Genomic DNA, 19,875 nt, shown 5'->3' with positions numbered 1-19,875 from the left:
TAATAAATATTTCTCGCACATTCGAAATTCATGACATTAACGCGCTCAACACGTAGCTATAGGTTCCATTGTCGTGTTGAAAGCATACTGGGACCAAAGAGGCAAAGCAGAGGAAGACACGACATGCAGCCATCCAAGCTCCTCCTTGGACAGCCCACGCCTCTGCCACGTTTCACCCATTCCCCCACGCCCCCATTAGAATACAAATTTCGCTTAGTTGGAGACCCGAATAAATCATAATTAGTAAAAAAAAAATGATTATAATACTTTTCATTACAACATAGAAATCCGTCGAATTAAAATATAATACGAATGTAATAATATTGGACCTAACAAATAGATAAAATATTGCATTTGAAACAATAATAAAATTCCAAACCCTTAAACAGTTGACTGAATATTAATGCGTCAATCGGCATTTTTTGGACTATTTGCATCCAATACTATTTCGTGGATTCTTTGGGTCGTCTCCATTTCAGATGCTTCAGTTTCCTCCCTTTTCTTGGTTTTAGTATAGGCTTCAAAGAATTCCCTGTTCTCTTTCTCTAGCTCCTTCCACACTTTTTTTTTTTTGAGAAAAAAAAAAACACACAAAAAATCTTCAAAATATTGCATCATTAATTGATTTTTTTTTTGGAAAAAAATAACATCTATATATAATATAATATTTGAATATGTGTAACCTGTGGAAGTAATGACAGGCTTGATATTTGCATGTTTGGAGAGGGCTTCCATGCATTCTTCTCTGCTCATCTTAAATATTATGCACTCTTCTATCAAGTGTTGCACCTGTAATTTTAAAAATATTTAATCAATCATCCCACAAATTAATTCAACCAAATAATAAATATGACGACGAAATTATAATCTTCGCAGAAACCCTGAGCTAACTATCAATCCAAAAATACGTGGTTATGAATTTTTTTTAACAGATGATTGTTTATAGAGAGGTCACGAACACTCTCTAAATATCGAAATGATCCAATAGCAATATTTATATATTATGCAAGAAGATGAATATATATCTAATCTAACTCACGAAAATCACACGAAGACCAGAGATTTGAGTCGAAAATTTATTCATTTGAGTCAATGATCGATCAAACAGAGGAAGATCACAAACTATATATGCAGAACTCTCTGAAGATTATTAAATTAAACCAACTAAAATAGAAAATCAGAGTACTTTACCATGTGAATATATTGAGCAGAAGAATCCGATCCCATTATTTATATAAAATACCGATCCCAGTACTTTATTTCTCAATAAAGTATGACCGGATTCTACCAAGCTAGTTTGTACCGAGTCTTGTGTGCGTTAAGAATTTGCAGAGGGAGAGAAGTGGTGAAGAATAAAGAAGATGCTGGTGCATTAAATCAAGAGCCTTAGTGCATCAGTAGGTTGAAATAAAAACAAAATGTAACGATGACGTAGGAATTATATATCTTATAAAATTAGGATATATTATGATTTTTAAAATTTTAATATTTTTATTGAATTGATAGATAGATACTATAATTATAAGGATATATTATGATTTTTAAAATTTTAATATTTTTATTGAATTGANATTAAAATAATATGATTTACTAAATACATCATAAATAGTTTATATCCTCGTTTTTTTTTATCTGACGTCAACTTAAGTCTTAACTTTGAAACAAATTCTTATATTTGATTTCTAATTGTAATAATATCTCTTTGATTCGGGGAAAAAATTACTATCATAGATCAATATACTTTTGATTTCATAAGAATTCTAAGATATATTGGTTTGAGTATTATTTTCAACAAGCATGCATATAAATATCGAAAAATGTTTTTCTATAATAATTATTTAAATTTGGCTCCAATTTACCTGATAAAAATATAATTGGGTTTAATAATAATAAATAAATATGTATGTATATATATATATTTATTTATTTATTAGGTGAGAAATTAGAAAATAAAATTGGGTTTAATAATAAAAGGGTAGTGATCAAGTGATGTCATAAAATGGCGGGGTCGGTAGTCCCACGTGGTAGCTGATACCTGATTGGTTGCGAGAAGATTAGAGGAGATTTTGTTAACAATCCCAGCCCGTTTTGACGCTTCACTTGGAAATTCGGTCCCACAAGCCCGAATCGGGGGGGTGGGGGTGTCACCCATCCCACGTAGATTCAAAATGATACCCACGAAAATCCAAAATCTTTCTACGGTAATTTTTTAAATTAAATACATAACTAAAAACATTAATATGTTGTGTTTGAATGTAATCATGTATGAATTTTATTTGAATTAAGGGATATGATTCTGAGAATTTTATCTGAAATGACACTCATTTTTTAAGAATATATTACATTAACATAAATTAATAAATAGATGAATTTGAAATACAATAATAATAATACATGGATTTGAAATTATAGATTTGAAATATGAGGTTTCATATCCCACAATCCAAACACGCCCTATTCGACTAAATTTTATCTAATGGGTTTCTTTTTTTTTTTTTTATTACAACATATGCGGGGAGGAGAGATCGAACCCGAAAAACCGACTAATCCAACAAAATGTGAGACCAGGTCTACAAACCCGGTCTCTTGTCTAATGGGTTTCTATGAAAGGTGATTTATCAATAGTTAGACATGGGCAAAAGCTAATTTTCAATTTTGGTATACGCATTGTAACTTGCAGCACCGCGCGTATTTTGAGAGAAATTCCCACTTGGGACCAATAATGGAGAGCAAGTCACATTTGACAAACTTAAATATCAAACAAATTGATAAAACTGTGTTTAGATAGAAGGGTCTTATTTTTTAAATGGGCGGTTATGAATGTGAAAAATGAGAATTTGAAATGTCTTAGTCTCGCAAAAAAGTATCTTCTGAATTTGAAAATCACTCAAACAACGTTTTCTATATTTGCTATTTTCCATTGGGCGAAGTTCACCTTCTAACATCATCAAAGTCATTGTATCTCTTGGCTCGCTTATACTGTACATAACAATATTTTTTCCCGGATTCTGTTATTCTTCATCGGATGAAATTCACCTGCTAACATCAAAAGCTTCTTAAATTGATGATATGATCTCTCCAATTTCTGGGAGAGGTGTTAGGTTCTTGATCTCTTCCTCCATTGTATTTTTTTTAAAAGAAAATATCTCCTTCTAAGATCAAAATAAACCCATCTCAGCTCACAATCCTTACTTTGAAAGTTGGAAGAGAAAAAAGAAGGGAAGAGAAAAAAGAGAAGAAAAGAAAAGAAAAGAAAGGAATGGAAGAAATAAGATATACTTATTTTTATTTGGGAGTTGAAGAAAGAAAATAAATAAATGTATCTTTGTTTGGGAAGTTAGAAGTGGAAGAAAAATATTTTGATTATGGAAGTGAAGTTGAGTTTCAGTTTCCTTCCACTTTTGGTTGGAAAATAATCTGATGACGGGATGTAAAATTTTCCTTCTATTTCATTTCTTCTCCGTTCCTTAAAAATCTCCCAAACAACATATTTTAAACATTTTCCTGTCAAATCTTTTCTTTCCTCCCTTTTTTACACTCCCAAACGAAAAGTCTCAGGCAATCAATGAGTAAATCAAGGTGAATATTCTAGAAAAAAAGAAGCATTTATTTTGTAGAGTCCAAGAGAACAGATGAATGACTGGACTCATGTCTTATATATCTTATTATTATTCATCAATTTACTGCAACAGGTGCTATTGCCTATTATTGTTGCAATATAAAAGTGTCAACAGCATGATGTCAAGTTGAGGAATCTCATATTTATATGACTATTGTGTTGTGATTATTGAATTGGATATAGAAATATTTTCTACTTTGAAACAAAAGATTTATACATAAAACATTTGTATTCAAAACGTGAAATTGGTTGAATTTTTATTTTTCTTAAAAAGAAAAATAATAAAACCCATTTACCAGGGTAGGGTGCTACATTTTTCCAATCGAAATTATAAAATCTGATCCCGAGAAGGGTAAAAATAGGTCAAAACATTTTTTTTCTAGCTTTAGCTTTTTCTTTATCGTGTGTTTTATGGTACAATGCTACAACTTGCTCGCGGGTATATATCTTCTAGTGCATTGTGTTAGTTACTCCTTTCAAAAACAAAATGATGGCTAACATTTCAAGTGAGAAGACAAGGGCAAAATTGTGCCCATAACACAAGACAATCACTCACTCAAACTCTTCGAATTTTTATCTATAGTTCTATAAATCTAAAAAAATTAAATGTTGGGAAAAAAATAGATCACTGCTTAGTGCTTTCTGCTAAAATTTGCTCAATTGGACCTGCCCTAGTCCACGCTTTACTATGTAGATACTTCCATAAGGGTTGGACTATGCTCCAAGGAGAATCCACGGTTGGATCCCTCGACCAAGTGTCAAACTCAAATGAATTCACATACGTTCACATATATGTAATACATTGATTTGTTTGAAAATAGTTATTTTTTGAGTCATTGAAATTATCTCTCGTTATGGAGTTATTAAAATCCATCTTCAAATACCCATCAATTCTAAATCCTCCCATCCAAACCTAAGCATAGGGCCAGAGATCCAACCGCGGCCGACACACAGGGTGTCGTCATGGAATCTTTCCTACCAGGGTATAGTTGCTCTAGCAGATGATAAGACTGGCTCCTCACAAAAATCCAAAATAAAATTCTCCACATTTAGGCACCAATTGAAAGCTCAATTATTGATTTGGCCCCTCCTAAACTTGATGCAGGTCCAACCATTTGGCACGCATTTTGTATAAACTTTTCAAGAAACTATAGCTAATTATTCAAGAATAATGGATCTTCTATGCTATAATATATATGAATACCAGAAGGGAAAAGGACAGAAAATAAAAAGAAAATAAAAAACGGAACAGAGTAGCTAGGAACGGTTCACCGGCGAATTAAATAACGGGCAATGCATGTATAAATTTCCAAACTTTTTTTTAATAAGAAACGATATTTGATATAACATAGAAAGGATATATGGTTTACAAAAAGGCAAACAAGATAACCGCAAGTACATTAAAAATAAAAATAAAAAACAATCACAACGAAGAATATCAGTAAAAAAAAGGCAAAAACATAAAACAAACAAACAAACCTGAAATGTGGCTTACTTTACACTACAAGGAATGCAGTTAGCGAATTTGAAGTCGGTGGGGGCCAAGCAGCCAAAATATTAGCTGCAATCTCAACCCACATCCCGTTTCCTTCATATGTAGTTTCGTTCATTTTTGCAGATGCATTTGTATATAATATATCTTTATGAGCAAGGGCTTCATTTGCATAATACTGACAAATTTTACAGCTATAAAGGGTATCCAAACCTTCTAGGATCCCTCGTCAAAAATGGGTGTCCTAGAGCTTCTCTTGCTTTAAGTCTTTCTGCAGGGTCGTACCGTAAAAGCCCTTGCAAAAGATCGATCAGATCTCCAGCAGAATGGTCAACATGCTGCATGATAAGATTCTGGCGCGCACAACAGAAAATGGAGAAAAAAATATCATGTAATGAACCGGCCATAAGGTTCAAACTACAAACCTAAACTGCACAGTAAATTAATATACCTGAAGTCGGGGTAGTCTCCAAACTGCCTTTATACTCTCTCTGGAGGTTGCACCCTCGGGCCAATCCAACCTTGCACCCCTTCTGAAATATTTCTCAGCACGGCGACTGTATAAAAACAGTGTTCAGCCTACCTCACCACATAGTATAAATCCATAAAAGATGAAAAAAAGATCTAACTTACTCGGCCCGCATCATCATATGTTGAGGCAGTGGCCCCAACACCTTTTCCATCATTGCGAGATGTTCCAAGTTCTCATGGGTCTGGAAAAGTGCCTCTCCCTAAAACAGATTTGCAGAGTCAGGAGTGGATATAGGATTATGGCCACCAAATGCTTTCTTTAAAATACATGTTAAAATCAACTCATTTTGTGCCAGAATGAAGTCCATGAATCATAAAAAAAAACTGCGGCATAAAAATCTGCAGGGCCGTAAGCCTGTAAGCAGATTTACAGCCCGGAAAATTTTGTGACTGTCAGATAACCACCAGGGTGAGGACACATATGACTATGAAGGGGAACATTTAACTCAAGAAGGTAATGTGATGTATATGCGTGTATAAAAGTGGGTGTTGTGTGTGATTTAGTACTTACAGAGCAGAGTTCCACAAGTATGCAACCTACACTCCACATATCACAAGGATAGTTCCATCCAAGGCCTAGTGAAAATATGATAAAGATCACCAACAGAAACTAAGGCAGAAGAAATCAGAAAGTAAAACGCAAAATATGGTAAGATCTGCTAATTACCCAAAATAACTTCTGGAGCTCGGTAATGACGCGTTGACACTATGTAGCTGTGATCTTGATGTTCAAATGTAGTGCTACCGAAATCAATAAGCTTTATAGCACTTGACTTCGGCAGATTTTTGAAATAGGAACCATCTTTTCCGGATCTTGATAGAAACTTCAATGCAGGTGAAAAATAAGTGGCTAGCATTAGGGATCAGAACTTGAAATCAAGCAGTCAAATATAGAATTCGAAACTAAAACATGTCAATGTAGGAAATGTACCAGTTTTAGTAAATCTCAATTCTCAACAGAAATTTCATACAAAGGAGTTAAGAATTATATCATAGCATGACAGTTTAGATTGCAGCCAAACAGGTACAAATTAGGAAGAACAAATATCATAATCAATAAATTCATTCATCAAGATTCACTTTCTTAACCTGAAAATGCTGTTCAGTTAAGTACCAAAGAAGTCCTGATACCAGTATCAAAACGACAGAGAAAAAGAACTTAAAACTTATGAGAAAAAAAGTTAGCTCAAAATGAGACAGGCAAAACTTAGATAGCAAGAATAGATATCAAGAGATTCGTTCATGAATGATTACCTTATAGTCTGGCACCTTAATATATTCCGAGGACACAAGAAGAATGTTTTCAGGTTTTAGATCAGTGTGAATCAGGCGAAGATCATGCATAACTGGAAGGAGAAGCAACAATATGTGAGATCAGAATGTATTATCTCTGGGGTTCAATGTCAGGATGAAAATTAATAGCAGTACAGTGGAAACAAAATTGAACAAGCACACAGCAAATTCAAGCAATGACAAAAGAGATTTATGCTGCAAAGATATGTTCACACACATGCCACAGATTCCAAAAGTTGTCTGCCAAACTCCCGAACAAGATCAATGGGAAATGAACGATAGCTGTTTTTGCGTAGAAAATCATATAAGCTTGGACCAAGCTTCTCAAATACCTGTTAAAATCATTTAAATTCATCCGCAAGTTTTAACTCACATAAAATTTGGGCATCAAGGAACGTCATACCCAATCAAATTTAAGCAAATCATAAATTACAATAAGTACTTACAATACAAATATGATTACGATAGTCAAACCAATTCCGTATTTGCACACAACTGCAAAGGATGAAACAACTTACACTAAAATCACTTCAATTTTCTAGATTGGAAAAAATTTAAGACAATGAAACCAGAATCTTACCGTGTGCCACAGATATCATACTTCGCGAGTTTCTGCAAAACATCAATCTCAATCATGGCAGCTTCCCGGTACTTTTGAATTGAACGGACAACTTTAATTGCCACAATCTCTTTCCTCTCATTGTCCAGGCATTCAAGAACTTGTCCAAAAGTTCCTGCACTCAATTAAACAGACTAAATAGTAAAAGATTACACCAGATTACAAAATAGACCCGGTTAGTACATAAAAAAAAAATCAAGATAAACAAGTGGAATTGAGCCAAGAAATACTAACCTTCTCCCATTTTGCTCAGTATCCTGTCTGCAAATGAGAAGTACAAGAGGATTGGAGACAGATAAATAAATGTGCCACAAAAATCAAATTGTGATCATCAAATTCTCCAAGAATATAACAGAATAACAGATATACATGAACGTGGTACACAGCTGTAACATGACTGAATTAAAGGTTCTTTTTATCAGTTATTAACTAAATTTTTTTTTTAAACATAAAACAGAGTTAAACTTAATTGACAGTGTTCCTATATTCTACTGCACGTTCGAAAGTGCAATATTCAGAGAGCGTGCCTTGTTTCTCAACTGGTTGGCCAGTAAATTTTATTAACACCTTCCCTTTTTATTTCCTCCTCTCATTTTGTGGGAAAAGAAATTAGTTTGGTGCATAACGCAGAAAGATCGTTATTTATCTTTAAAAAAAATATATATGTATGTGACAACTTTGCTTTAGGTAGTCATATGGAAACAGAGGGATGACCATAGGATTAATACCCAAATATGAATGAAGAATCAGATACAACCTTGCCCACAATATGTACTATTCAATTAATTGAAGGAAACAAAGTGAAGTACCTATGTGCAAATAGGACAAACACTTCACTACATAATCTCTAATTATAGACATTCAAGCCTTGAATAGCCAGTATTCACTTAAATCTGGAAACATGTCTTGAAGCAAGGGAAATTGATTTGGAGAATTACGAGATCATAGGGTGGTTGAAGTTTCCAATTCTAATTTCTAAAGACTAGATTCATGTCATCAAACGTGAGCAACCCACAATACTTTGTTCAAGGGAATTAGAAATGAAAAAATCTGCCTACGGAAAAATGGAAGATTCATTTCAGGCTTTTATATGCCAAAGGTTTATAAACAATATCATTAGCAAAAATGTAGCTAACAAAAGAAAAGTTCTGACAGAGAATTAATTAATTAATTGCTCCTCCCAAATCAATCCAAAGGTTCTCTTCTTTTCTCCACCGATTAACAAAGTTTTAAAAATCACGAAGCCTGACGAAGTGTCATGGTCAAACTTCAACTTAAAAATCTTAAGCTTGTTTAATGCGAGCTTACGCCTAAAAAAAGTTTTAATTTTTATTATAATTTTAATTATATCAATTCAATCAATAAATTAAATGATGCGAGAATATAATAAATTTAAGAATAAAAGAATAAATTTATTTTGGAATCAAGTTCTAAAGTATTTTGGCAAGCTACTCTATCGCCGAGCACCCCATAAGCTACGCCGTTGCCAGTCAAGTGGCATCTTATTTGCAAAATATATATTTTTGGGGGTTACGAAGGCAAGGGAAAGGTTTGCCTTTTGGGGCTTTATTTTTTTGGTGAAGACTAAAGGGGATTTAGGTTTAGTTTTTTTGGTAAAAATATCTCACACCATTAAATATTTATTATTTAAAATCTCAAGAGGTAACTCAAAAATTTTATCTAAAAAACTGTTGCTTTTTGCCTTTAATGACGTTGACCGCTTTTTTTTCCGCATTTGCCCAAATTGTAGCTCTTTATTTACGTTTCACGCTTAATCCTTTTTTTTTTTTGGGTGCTTTTTTCGTACATTGCTGAGAAACACTAGTGGTTTTGGGATTCTTTAATGGTTTAAGCTAAAAATTTATCATCTTCACAAAGTAAAGTAACAAATCATGCATCATGAGAACAAAGTATATTTGCACACTTTTCTACCTGTAAACATATATATAGAAAAATTATAACTAATTAGCACAATTTGCAATTCTACAGCAGTCACATTTACGCCATTGATATGATAAATACACCATGTTGTTATGCAAACCTACTAAATGTCAACACACCAGCATCATACTTTGTGATTTGGTGACCACATCAATCTGCCATGAAATTTTTATTTCACCAGATAATTAATTAGGTTTCTCTTTTTGCACGCAAAATCGAAGAAAAGGTCAACTGTTGCATCAAAAGCAAGTTGCCACTAGCCCTCTACATAGTTCCTCAAAAGAATGTGTTATTCTACACATTATACATAGGTGGGTGATTTCAAAATATTAGCTGTAACTCGCAGCTAAAAATTCACTATTCAAATTTAGCGATGGGAATGAGGATATCCATGCAAGTATCTCTGGATCCTAATTTTCTTCCAATGGCTTCAGTAATTTTTCATTTTTTTAAAATTTTCAATTTTTGTATTCTCTCTGTTTTTTCTTTGTTTTTATGCTAATTCAAACTTGTCAAACTATAAACTTACATGAGTTATGAGACGAGGTTCTAGTTGTGATTAATTTAGATAGTTGAGTCTTAAGTGGGAAAACACTAGAACACACGTGCAAAACTTTTCACCGCACAGCATGAACATGAAGTTGGAATTTAACAATAGCATGCACACAAACTTTTCTCCGACCACCATACCCACGTGGGAAGAGTTCTGAAGGTTTTTAACTCAAAAGAAATAAACATGGTTCCTATCCACACCTATTGCAATTTTTATAAAAAAAATATTTATAAAGTGTGGAATGGGTTACATCCAATAGAATTCCAAATTGCTATTTCCTAATGTAGACGAGATATGATAAAAATGTCGGGCAAACATTTAAACACCCATTGTTTCAACAATTCAAGCAACACATGCATCCAAAGATTAGATTTCAGAATAGGAAACTCCATAAAGACAACAATTAAATTATCATCAAAGATACTCCATAAATGATGTATCTCGAAATGAAACGGCCTCAAACATTCAGGCAGACTTACAACGAGGAGTCAAGTTCTCCCCAACGGCAAAAACATAATGCCCATCTTTATCATCAGGTCTCCAAGGTGGAGATCCATTACCAGAAACCCCCTTATAGTAGATTGAGGAATACCCATAGTTAGGGACTGTCCCAAATTCTTGGGCACAGTATATAGTTGGAAGAACCTGCAGAAGAAACACAACTCAATTTTCAAAGGAAAATAATAATAAATATATTACATGCACAACATGTATGCTCCTGGCCATCGAACTACTGTAACAAACATCTACACCCGCTAGCTTCGACAATTTTCTCTCCACTTCCCATCATCGATAATCATTTCCCAGAAACACCAGTTTCGGTTTCTTGCCTTACTTGGTGCAAAAGAGTTGAGTCAATTTCAGAAACATAAATAAAATAAACATGAAGCAATGCAAGCGAAAATTAATCCCACCAATACCTCTTACTCAAACCTTTAGGTCCTTATGCAGGTAAATAATAAAATCAACTCAGATGCAGCAATTTTCTTCAATTATCAAATTTAGCATGAAACACTTCTAAACATAATTAAAAGGAAGAACGCATTTAACTTACAAAACAGTTTCAGAACTAAATGAAATCAGCTCAGTCACAATTACACAGCAAATGTTCACACTAATTTCTTTAACTCTCATTCAATCAGTAATAAATAAGAAAGTTACAAAAGAACCCTAACAAGATAAAAGCTAAAGAAAAAAAATCCTATAAACAAAATTCAAGCACCGCACATTTCACACAGCACATTCCACAAAATTAAAACTTGATACAACCGAAAACCAGACCTTCGGAGGAGCAGGAGGCGGAAGAATTGGAGGCATATCCCATGTTAAACGAGGCCGTTTTCGAGGCCGTTTATCCATGCTTCTGTGAGGAAAATCCACCACTCTCTGGGTCTCCATACATAGAAAACAATAAAATCAACACTCAATTGGACGGGGTGAAAAGTTATTCATCAAACAAAAATTAGAAGGAAAATCAAAATTAATTGTAATTTTAGGGCATGAATATTCAGGGATGAACAGATCTGAGAAGGCAAAAAGAGGAACGAAGTAACCGGGGTTAGGTAACAACGTTTAAATTCTAACCACGGTTGAGAAATATAGGTCCCATTTATTGAGAAATCTCTAGTGCCGGTAGCTTCGGTGCTTTTCTATCCAATTGGTCCTAAAATCGTGTGCAAAAAGTCGATCTTATTCCAAACGGACCGAACCAATTCGTCGTGCGCTGTGGACAATAATTATTATATAATAATAAAAAGGAAAAGATCGAATAATTCCATTTTGCCCACCTTAGCCGCTCATTTGATTCCGTCACGTTATTAAGCAACAAAGAAAAATGATGGTAGTGCTGGGCCCAATGGTGGATTATATAAACTTGGACCGGGCCTGAATCTAAGCCCAACGCTGAGCTCATATATGTCCACTCTTCGCCTCGAAAAACCCTAGAACGGCAGCAGCACCTTCAAGGTTCCCTCCTTTCTCTTTTAGCATTTTTTTTCCAGGGGAATTCACAATTTTTGGCTGGGATTTCTGAATATAGGCCATTCAATTGACTGATTGTGCAGGTAAAACTTCATTAAGGTTTCGGGTTGTATCTGCTTCAAATGGCCCCCGCAAAAGGTGAGAATTTTTCTCTTCTGCGATGCCATGTTTCATAGACAGGTTTCTATTAGAGAAGGGGTGGGGTTTGTTGTTGTTTTCAATGTTCAATTTAGCTACAAATCATTTAATGGTGGAGGGACATTCCTTGGTTTTCGATTGTGTGTAAAATTTGGGGGAAAGAGTTGTTCCAGATGTACAGCCCTTCTTGTTAGTGGTTTACTTGTTTGAGATGTATTTAAATTATTCGAAGGTCGAAGTTAGCGGTCGTATATTGCTATTGGCTGTGAGGAGCATAAATCTGGAAGTTCGAATCATACTTTCATTTCGTGGTTTTAAGTTGATTTTTTTTTTTGAAACGTTCTGAATGGATACGTAGGTCAAGTTTGGTTTACTGTTCAAGAATCGATTATGAAAGGTGTAATCTCAGGAAGAATTAAATATTTGCTTAAAGAGCCCTGTCTTGGTGTTTGATTAAGAATTAGAACTGGGGATTGAACATTTGATTTAACTTTTCAACTACACCAACTGGAGATTTCTGGTCGTCATGTATTGTAAGACATTCAAATAGTGACAAACTGAAGTGGAGTGCCCTAAATAGCTATGCTATAATCTAAGCATCTGTGAAGTTTCATCACATTCAAGGCAGTATGTACTTTACATATTATTAAAAAAAACAAATTAGAATCAGTAGGTATTCACGATATTGCATATAATCATGGATGATACTATCTCTATATTGAAGACATGCTTAAGGATTCCTTGTGCCTTTAAAGCACATCGATTCTTGGGCAGTTGGGATTTATGGTTAAGGTGTGGGCTTCATTACAGGACCATGTTTTCTCGTGTCGAGGAACAAACCAGAGCCTTGAGTCTAGGCAGATGCCTTGTGGGTTTTAGTAACTATGTTCCAGAGACCACCGGATGAGATAATTAGTTGTGGATACCATATTTTTGACCAACTGTTTTCAATAAATTAGGACGTGCCTTCACTATTTTCTTTGATATTACCCCCTTGTGAATGCATGACTATACTTGTAGAAATGTGGAAGAAATTTGCTTTTGTTTTCGACTGTTTTTACATTTCATTGTATGTATAGCTGATTCAACAAAGAAGTCAGATCCAAAGGCTCAGGCCTTGAAGACTTCCAAGGCTGTAAAAGGTTCGACTACCTTTAAGAAGAAGGCCAAGAAGATACGCACCAAAGTTACCTTTCATCGTCCAAGGACATTGAAGAATGACAGAAATCCCAAATATCCTCGCATTAGTGCCCCTCCCCGCAATAAACTTGATCACTACCAGATTCTGAAATATCCTCTCACCACTGAGTCTGCAATGAAGAAAATCGAAGACAACAACACACTAGTTTTCATTGTTGACATTCGTGCCGACAAGAAAAAGATCAAGGATGCTGTCAAGAAAATGTACGACATTCAGACCAAGAAAGTAAACACCCTTATCAGGTGAAAAAACGATTCTATAAGCCATGGTTCTATAGACATATTTTTTTGTCATCGGTTACAGTGTGCTAATCTTTGGGTTTGCTTGGTTTTGCTTCCATTGTTTTCGAGGTTTGTTTTGGGAAAATGATTTTTCGAAAATGTATTGGGGAATGAAGTCCATGTTTGGTTTTTCTTTTTCAGAAAGAGTCCAGATTTACTGCAATGGTTAAACCATAAGATTTGATAACTGGGTATTTTCGGGGATGAATGAAAATTATAGTCACTTTTTTCCCATTTTTTGTTTTTGAAGGTTAGAAAATGTAGAATGCAAAACCAAGCAAACCTTATGTTTCCATGTGCTAAATATACGATTGCCCTTTTCACTTATACCATTTAATGTTCTGGATTTTTTACAAATAATTCTATGTACTGTTCTTAGGGGTGCAGGTGAAGTATTGACTCGAGTTAGCGCTAGTAGCTTGAGCACTAATTTAATAGGCTTAGATGCATTTTTTTGGTCAGTAAACAGTCGAAACTCGACTGACACTTGAGATAATTGAGCTTGTTGAGCTCGATCTCGAGCTCGAGTTACTCAAGCCAATCTTGAGCTAGAAAATGTCTCCATCAAAGCTCAAGCAATTAAATTTTCTCCGGACTTGAGATTGAGTAGTGCTACTCAAACTTGACCCTGAGATTACGGAAAACACCTGACTTCCATCTAATTTTGTTTTATGCAAACTAAATGTATGATCTTTGCTATGCCAACTGACTAGATTTCCTTGCCCTCATGTATTGTTGTCCCCTTACAGGCCGGATGGAACCAAGAAGGCCTATGTTAGGCTGACTCCCGACTATGATGCTTTGGACGTCGCCAACAAAATCGGGATTATCTAAACAAGCATCTTTCCATTTTTGCATCTTTATGCTTTTTCCCTACTTGTTGAACCCAAAGCATTATGAATTTATGCAAAACCAAGTATTGCTTCATTTTGTACGAGTATCATAGATGGTGATTATACATTTCATTAGTTTGTCTCGTCGGTTGTTGCTTTATTTTCTCTGTAGTTGTTACGAAGTTGGAGTGTCGAATGAATCAATTGAGAATCACTGAATCATTACATCAGTGAATAATCATATCTCCAAATCTATGCTGACCCAACCTTTTGTTTCGTGCATAAACTAAATTGCCAATTCCGGACGCATATGCACCAAACAACTAAAGTAATGTCCAAAAAACAGAACATATATGGAGTATGTTTGTAGGAAACTTAATCCGATCCATAACCGAAGCAGAAAAGATATATTTTTTTTTATCAAAACCAGATGATCGGGTGCAGCACAACAAACTATATCAAAACAAGGACCCCGTCATTCCCCAATCATTGGTATAATTTGTGTATGAGAGATAAATTAAGAATTTTAAGGTTCCAATTTGATATATTCGAGTGAACTTGAGTAAGAATTCAAATATTTAAAAAAAATTTGCTCGAATTTTTTTGCTAATATCATGCTGTACGCATCTGACATTTTCTATACTATGACTAGTAACCAAAGAGAGTTTTTGGCTGGGGGCAAAATCATTTTTTCTAAAATAATTAATCAATAATAAGTCAAATGTTAAAATATAAATATAGTATTTAACCTTTACACAAAAAACAATAATACTGAATAATATTTGACATATATTATAAGAAAATCGAGTGTAAAAAAATTATTTAAAAATCGGAAGTATTAATTATTATTTTATTTATTTATATAAAGAAATTTATATATAAATTTTTTTACATGCACCCTCTAGGCCAATATAATAATTTCAGTTCGAAATCAATTAGAAAAAAATTTGAACATGTTCGAATTTAGTTTGAATTCGATAATTTCAAATAAAAATCAAATATTTTTAGGGCAGACTATAAATCGTCAGCTGACTCGATTCATTTATACCCAAGATTAAGATTAAGATTAAGATTAAGATTAAGATATAAAATGTTCACATATTTACATCAAAATATAAATTTATCAAAAAAAATCAAATAGATTCAACATTTTAATCCCTTTCATTTTTCCGGGTAAGCAGATTCCAGGAAATTGTGCCCCTAACTGCAGGCAATGTGCTCGGCCTTTGGGGAAGGCGCCGAGGCCACGAAGTGGATCTGTTCGATTCACAAAGCTCTAAATGACCAACATGACCTCATTCTCTCGGATTCGTTTTCGAGTTTTAGGGCGAATTCGATCTCCAAGGTGCAGTGCTTTCCTAGTCCAGTACCACAAGAACATTGTGCGATGGTAAAAACCGACACCCATACCGCATGGCTGCTGCAAGGCAAATGGTGGGTATATTTGTGTCAAAATACACATTTCATGTTATGTTAATCAGTTGTTCATTTATTAATCGAATTTTAGGGATCGGTGTCTTTAAGCATGACACTGCAGGAGACGTCCTTTTGCTTCGTGTGTACTCACTTGGCTTCGGGAGAGAAAGAAGGCGATGCTATAAGAAGAAATATAGATGTGATGGCAATCTTAAAGAGAACCGGATTCTCGAAATAGTGTCGGATTCTTGGAAAATCCGATCCGCCTGCTAGAATCTTGGATCATGAGTGAGTGTTTAATTCATTTCTCCCTCCATCATTGAAAAGGAAGAATGTGGCAAGATGGATTGATTACTTTTCATGTTGTAGCAATATAATTTGGTCCGGGGACTTGAATTATCGGCTTGCTTCGATTAGCGGGGATACATATGATCTGCTAGAAAGGAAAAACTGGCAAGCCCTTTCCCAGAAAGATCAGGTATTGCTATAATATGTACGAGAAATTTAGTCACAATATAGATATGAAGAGATTTAGACAGAAATTTTTCTGGACAAGTAACAAGTGTCGAGTATATAAAGTATTTAATTGCAGATGAGAATAGAACAAACCGCTGGTAGAGTATTTAAAGGTGTGGAAGAAGGGGAAATATCCTTTGCTCCAACCTACAAATATTTCCTCAATTCAGATCAATACATGTACCAAACATCCACGACCAAAAAGAAGCGGAGGACCCTTGCTTGGTACGCCTTCTTGTATCCCCTCGAATGAAATCCCGTGTCAATATATAAAACGGTGCAAATCTCTTGGTTTCATGTTGAAATATATATGCTTCTAATTTTTTGTATATATATAGGTGTGACAGAATTCTTTGGAAAGGCAAAGGGCTTGAACAGATGAGTTATAGTAAGGGTGAATCAAGATTTTCAGATCACAGGCCAGTAATTTCACTCTTCGCGGTTCAAATAAATTTCCCGGACATGGCATGAAGCAATAACACCAATTGCTTCAAATACTTCCGCGCACAGGTTGTGATGTTAGGAATGAATTCAATCGATCATCTACATTATATCAGATGTGTTTCATTCGGTGTAGCACAAGGAGAAGAAATTTTACTTGTATTCTTCGCGGGTTCGAACCAAGATCCTTTCTTCTGTGTGCTGAGGCACCGAGGAGTGCTGCCGCTTTATGCGGTAAACATTTTGAGGCGATCCTCGGTTTTTAGGTAATGGTTTCTTGAAGGCGTTAGCCCCTACGCTACACCAGGAGGAAAACTCCCGACCACCGGGAAAAGATGGGAACTTGGGGTCTTGTTTTTGGGATATAGACCACTTTAGAACAGGTGAAATGTATCCTATCAAACAGCTATGTTACAAGAGTTTTTCTCCGTGTATGCACAGGCACAGCATAATTCGTTTCGTAGTTTGTACAGTAAATCGAGCGAAGGAAAAATATACCGAAGATAGAATTTTATTGTTATAGTTATTTTCTTATTGTATTCCAACGATGTTTAGTGCCAAAACTTTATTTTCACGATTACACACATAAAAAATAAGTTAATCATATTTGTTGAGTGATCATAAGTAACTGCTCATTAATTTTTTTTGGGAAAAAATATATACTTAAATTGTTTTCCAAGTTTTGATTTATACTTGAATTTCTTTGATCACCATACATCACATGGAATCTGTTTGAAACATGTGTAATAGATTGATAAGATCATATTTTGCTTCGAATTGTGAATTGAAATTAAATCGACCATTTTAATGGAAAATAATAGGTATAATTTTTTTTACTATGATCAAACCGAATTAGTTTGATAACTTGATCCTGCGAGATGCTTAGTTTGAAAATTCAGCATGACAGAAAATTCAGTACAACAGACGTCGGCTTGATCCAGGTTAGTAGACATCACCAGAACCAGTAGACCGAACCAGATTACCAAACCAACAGGCCAAACCAGCCCGATCGATCGGAAAATCACGTCGATCTGAAAAAATTACAACACAAATATGACTGTTTCCATATTAGAAATCGTATAAAACTTTTCCGAATAGTCATATTCTTGTCTCTAACGTTCATATATTTTTTAGATGTCATCGATACAACTGTTTGAAGATCATATCAGAAGAGAATAAAAGAGAGAATGAGGAAGAACTCAACCTAAGAAAGAGTACCTAGAAGCATTTATTGAAGGGTGGAAGCACATGTGAGAGTCTTAATAGATAAATCAACTGATTTTGACCTTTTCACTTATGTGAGGTTATATTTGAGATAATTGCACCTTAATAAATTAAATCCTCACGCACAAACCACTCACAAAAAAAAGAGATGATAGAATAGCTGAGTGATGATCTTTGCACAAAGATATTAAAAAATCTATATAAGGTAGTTGAATTGTTGTCAAGATAATTGAGAGTGTGCTAGGAGTTTTAATCGAGAGTGTAACATCGGTTGGATCGAGTTTGTAAAAATGACTTGCATAAATAAAAGTCTTCTAGTGGAATCTTTCGCAAATGAAAAAATGAGAGACGCGGAAGGATTTTACATTCAAACTTCCATAAACAAATTTGTGTCTGTTTACTTTATCGCATTTACTTATTGTTGTTTTGGTAGACAATGTTGAAGCATTTTATGTGTTCTATAAAATACCAAAATGCTACATATATACAAAGTCTTTGATAAAATAATTCAACTAAATTGTTTTTATATATTCAAATTGCATATCTTTTAAATACTTTGCAAAATGTTAATCAGTTTTAGACAAATTATTTTGAGTATCATCCGTTTTTTTTGAAAATCAAACTCGATTTAATTTCTCGGTATTCAATATTTCAAATATCAAATTATTGTAGCTCAATGCTTGTCTCCCACCGATTCTAACAAATATTTCACCAAAAAATATAACCTAAGAGCGCTTAAAAAATAGTTTACATACCTAAATTAATTAAATATTTTCAAAATTAAAATATATTGCATACATGCAAATTTATAATATTCATATATTGCATTATACACATGCAACATAACACGTGTGCTCCTATCCACTAGTCATAAATAAAATATATATAAGATTAAAAATCAAAGATATATTATATATATTACAAAAATTTTAATTAGGTATATCTTTCAAGTATATGTGGGCTTGAAATAAACCTAACCCCACTTGTCAAGAATTTACAAAATTTTATTTCCAACTGTCTTATTTAATAATAAAGACAGTTATAGATATGGTTATAAATCCAATAAAAAATATCCTCAACTTTGCCATATATCCATTAAAATAAAATACATGGGAAATCAGAATACTTTCACTGATATTAAACTACCATATAAAGTATATAATATATAAATTAATTCCAACCAACAAATAATTAAATACTAAACTTCTAAATTTAGACTGTAGCATAGTGCGATAATGGTCATCTTGTCCACCAAATTGCGAAAAAGGACAATAACTATGGTTTCTCAACACATCTTAGGCGACGGGGCAGATAATATTGATGAAAGGGACCGATTTTATATATATAAAAGTTTTTAATTAATGAGTGAGTATCATATACAACAGTCTCACTGATCATGATCGACCTGATACATACACGTAGTAAAAAGTAGTACTATTTTTGGTATTAAAAAAAATTCTTTTAACTCAAATCAACATAAATTACACAATATTTTTTCATATCACAATAATATATAAAACATAAAAAATAAATATTTTTGTCCGTCTCATAATGTTACTCGTAAAACTGTCTCACATAAATTTTCATAAGACGGGATCTGGACACATTAAATGGTGTTTATTCAAGTCAACTGCAAAATTTTCTTAAAAATCAACAAGTGTTTTTGTTCAAACATGTAGATATTTAGAGTCATATTGGACCCAAATAAATCCAGAGCGAGTCAGATGGGAAGTTCGACAATACCACGAGGGAACTATTCCCGTGGAGCATCCAATTATCCACTTTTTTTTTTTTTTT

The 19,875-nt window shown here is 34.0% G+C and overlaps 3 protein-coding genes and 1 pseudogene across 5 annotated transcripts; 2 read left to right on the top strand and 2 right to left on the bottom strand.

Moving 5' to 3' along the window:
* Nucleotides 1-248: 248 nt before the first annotated feature.
* LOC140961005 (uncharacterized) lies at nucleotides 249-1,413 on the bottom strand. Its single transcript, XM_073419332.1, has 3 exons — nucleotides 1,192-1,413; nucleotides 684-789; nucleotides 249-560 (listed from the first exon to the last, which is right to left on the bottom strand). The coding sequence occupies exons 1-3, from the start codon at nucleotides 1,225-1,227 to the stop codon at nucleotides 409-411; spliced, it is 294 nt and encodes a 97-aa protein (XP_073275433.1). The 5' UTR covers nucleotides 1,228-1,413; the 3' UTR covers nucleotides 249-408.
* A 3,585-nt stretch (nucleotides 1,414-4,998) lies between these two features.
* On the bottom strand, nucleotides 4,999-11,618 carry LOC140971142 (serine/threonine-protein kinase AFC1). Of its 3 annotated transcripts, XM_073433237.1 has the most exons (12): nucleotides 11,330-11,618; nucleotides 10,528-10,693; nucleotides 7,789-7,815; nucleotides 7,516-7,669; nucleotides 7,382-7,430; nucleotides 7,153-7,267; nucleotides 6,897-6,988; nucleotides 6,310-6,466; nucleotides 6,154-6,218; nucleotides 5,745-5,842; nucleotides 5,563-5,668; nucleotides 4,999-5,464 (listed from the first exon to the last, which is right to left on the bottom strand). In XM_073433237.1, the coding sequence occupies exons 1-12, from the start codon at nucleotides 11,444-11,446 to the stop codon at nucleotides 5,306-5,308; spliced, it is 1,305 nt and encodes a 434-aa protein (XP_073289338.1). In that variant the 5' UTR covers nucleotides 11,447-11,618; the 3' UTR covers nucleotides 4,999-5,305. The 3 variants fall into 3 exon arrangements, with proteins under 3 accessions (XP_073289338.1, XP_073289339.1, XP_073289340.1); XM_073433238.1 differs by lacking the exons at nucleotides 7,153-7,267; nucleotides 7,382-7,430; nucleotides 10,528-10,693; nucleotides 11,330-11,618 and having other exon boundaries at nucleotides 7,789-10,515; XM_073433239.1 differs by lacking the exons at nucleotides 7,153-7,267; nucleotides 7,789-7,815; nucleotides 10,528-10,693; nucleotides 11,330-11,618 and having other exon boundaries at nucleotides 7,516-7,782.
* Nucleotides 11,619-12,008: 390 nt separating this feature from the next.
* Nucleotides 12,009-14,624, top strand: LOC140971141 (large ribosomal subunit protein uL23). Its single transcript, XM_073433236.1, has 3 exons — nucleotides 12,009-12,166; nucleotides 13,246-13,609; nucleotides 14,398-14,624. The coding sequence occupies exons 1-3, from the start codon at nucleotides 12,151-12,153 to the stop codon at nucleotides 14,480-14,482; spliced, it is 465 nt and encodes a 154-aa protein (XP_073289337.1). The 5' UTR covers nucleotides 12,009-12,150; the 3' UTR covers nucleotides 14,483-14,624.
* A 1,070-nt stretch (nucleotides 14,625-15,694) lies between these two features.
* LOC140958036 (type I inositol polyphosphate 5-phosphatase 8-like) lies at nucleotides 15,695-17,274 on the top strand (annotated as a pseudogene).
* The last annotated feature ends 2,601 nt before the right edge of the window (nucleotides 17,275-19,875 follow it).

Source organism: Primulina huaijiensis, chromosome 2, assembly GCF_012295235.1.
Source record: "Primulina huaijiensis isolate GDHJ02 chromosome 2, ASM1229523v2, whole genome shotgun sequence".
In the NCBI taxonomy this organism is placed as follows: Eukaryota; Viridiplantae; Streptophyta; class Magnoliopsida; order Lamiales; family Gesneriaceae; genus Primulina; species Primulina huaijiensis.
The sequence above is the reverse complement of the archived record's forward strand: the minus strand, read 5'-3'. Positions and strand labels throughout refer to the sequence as shown.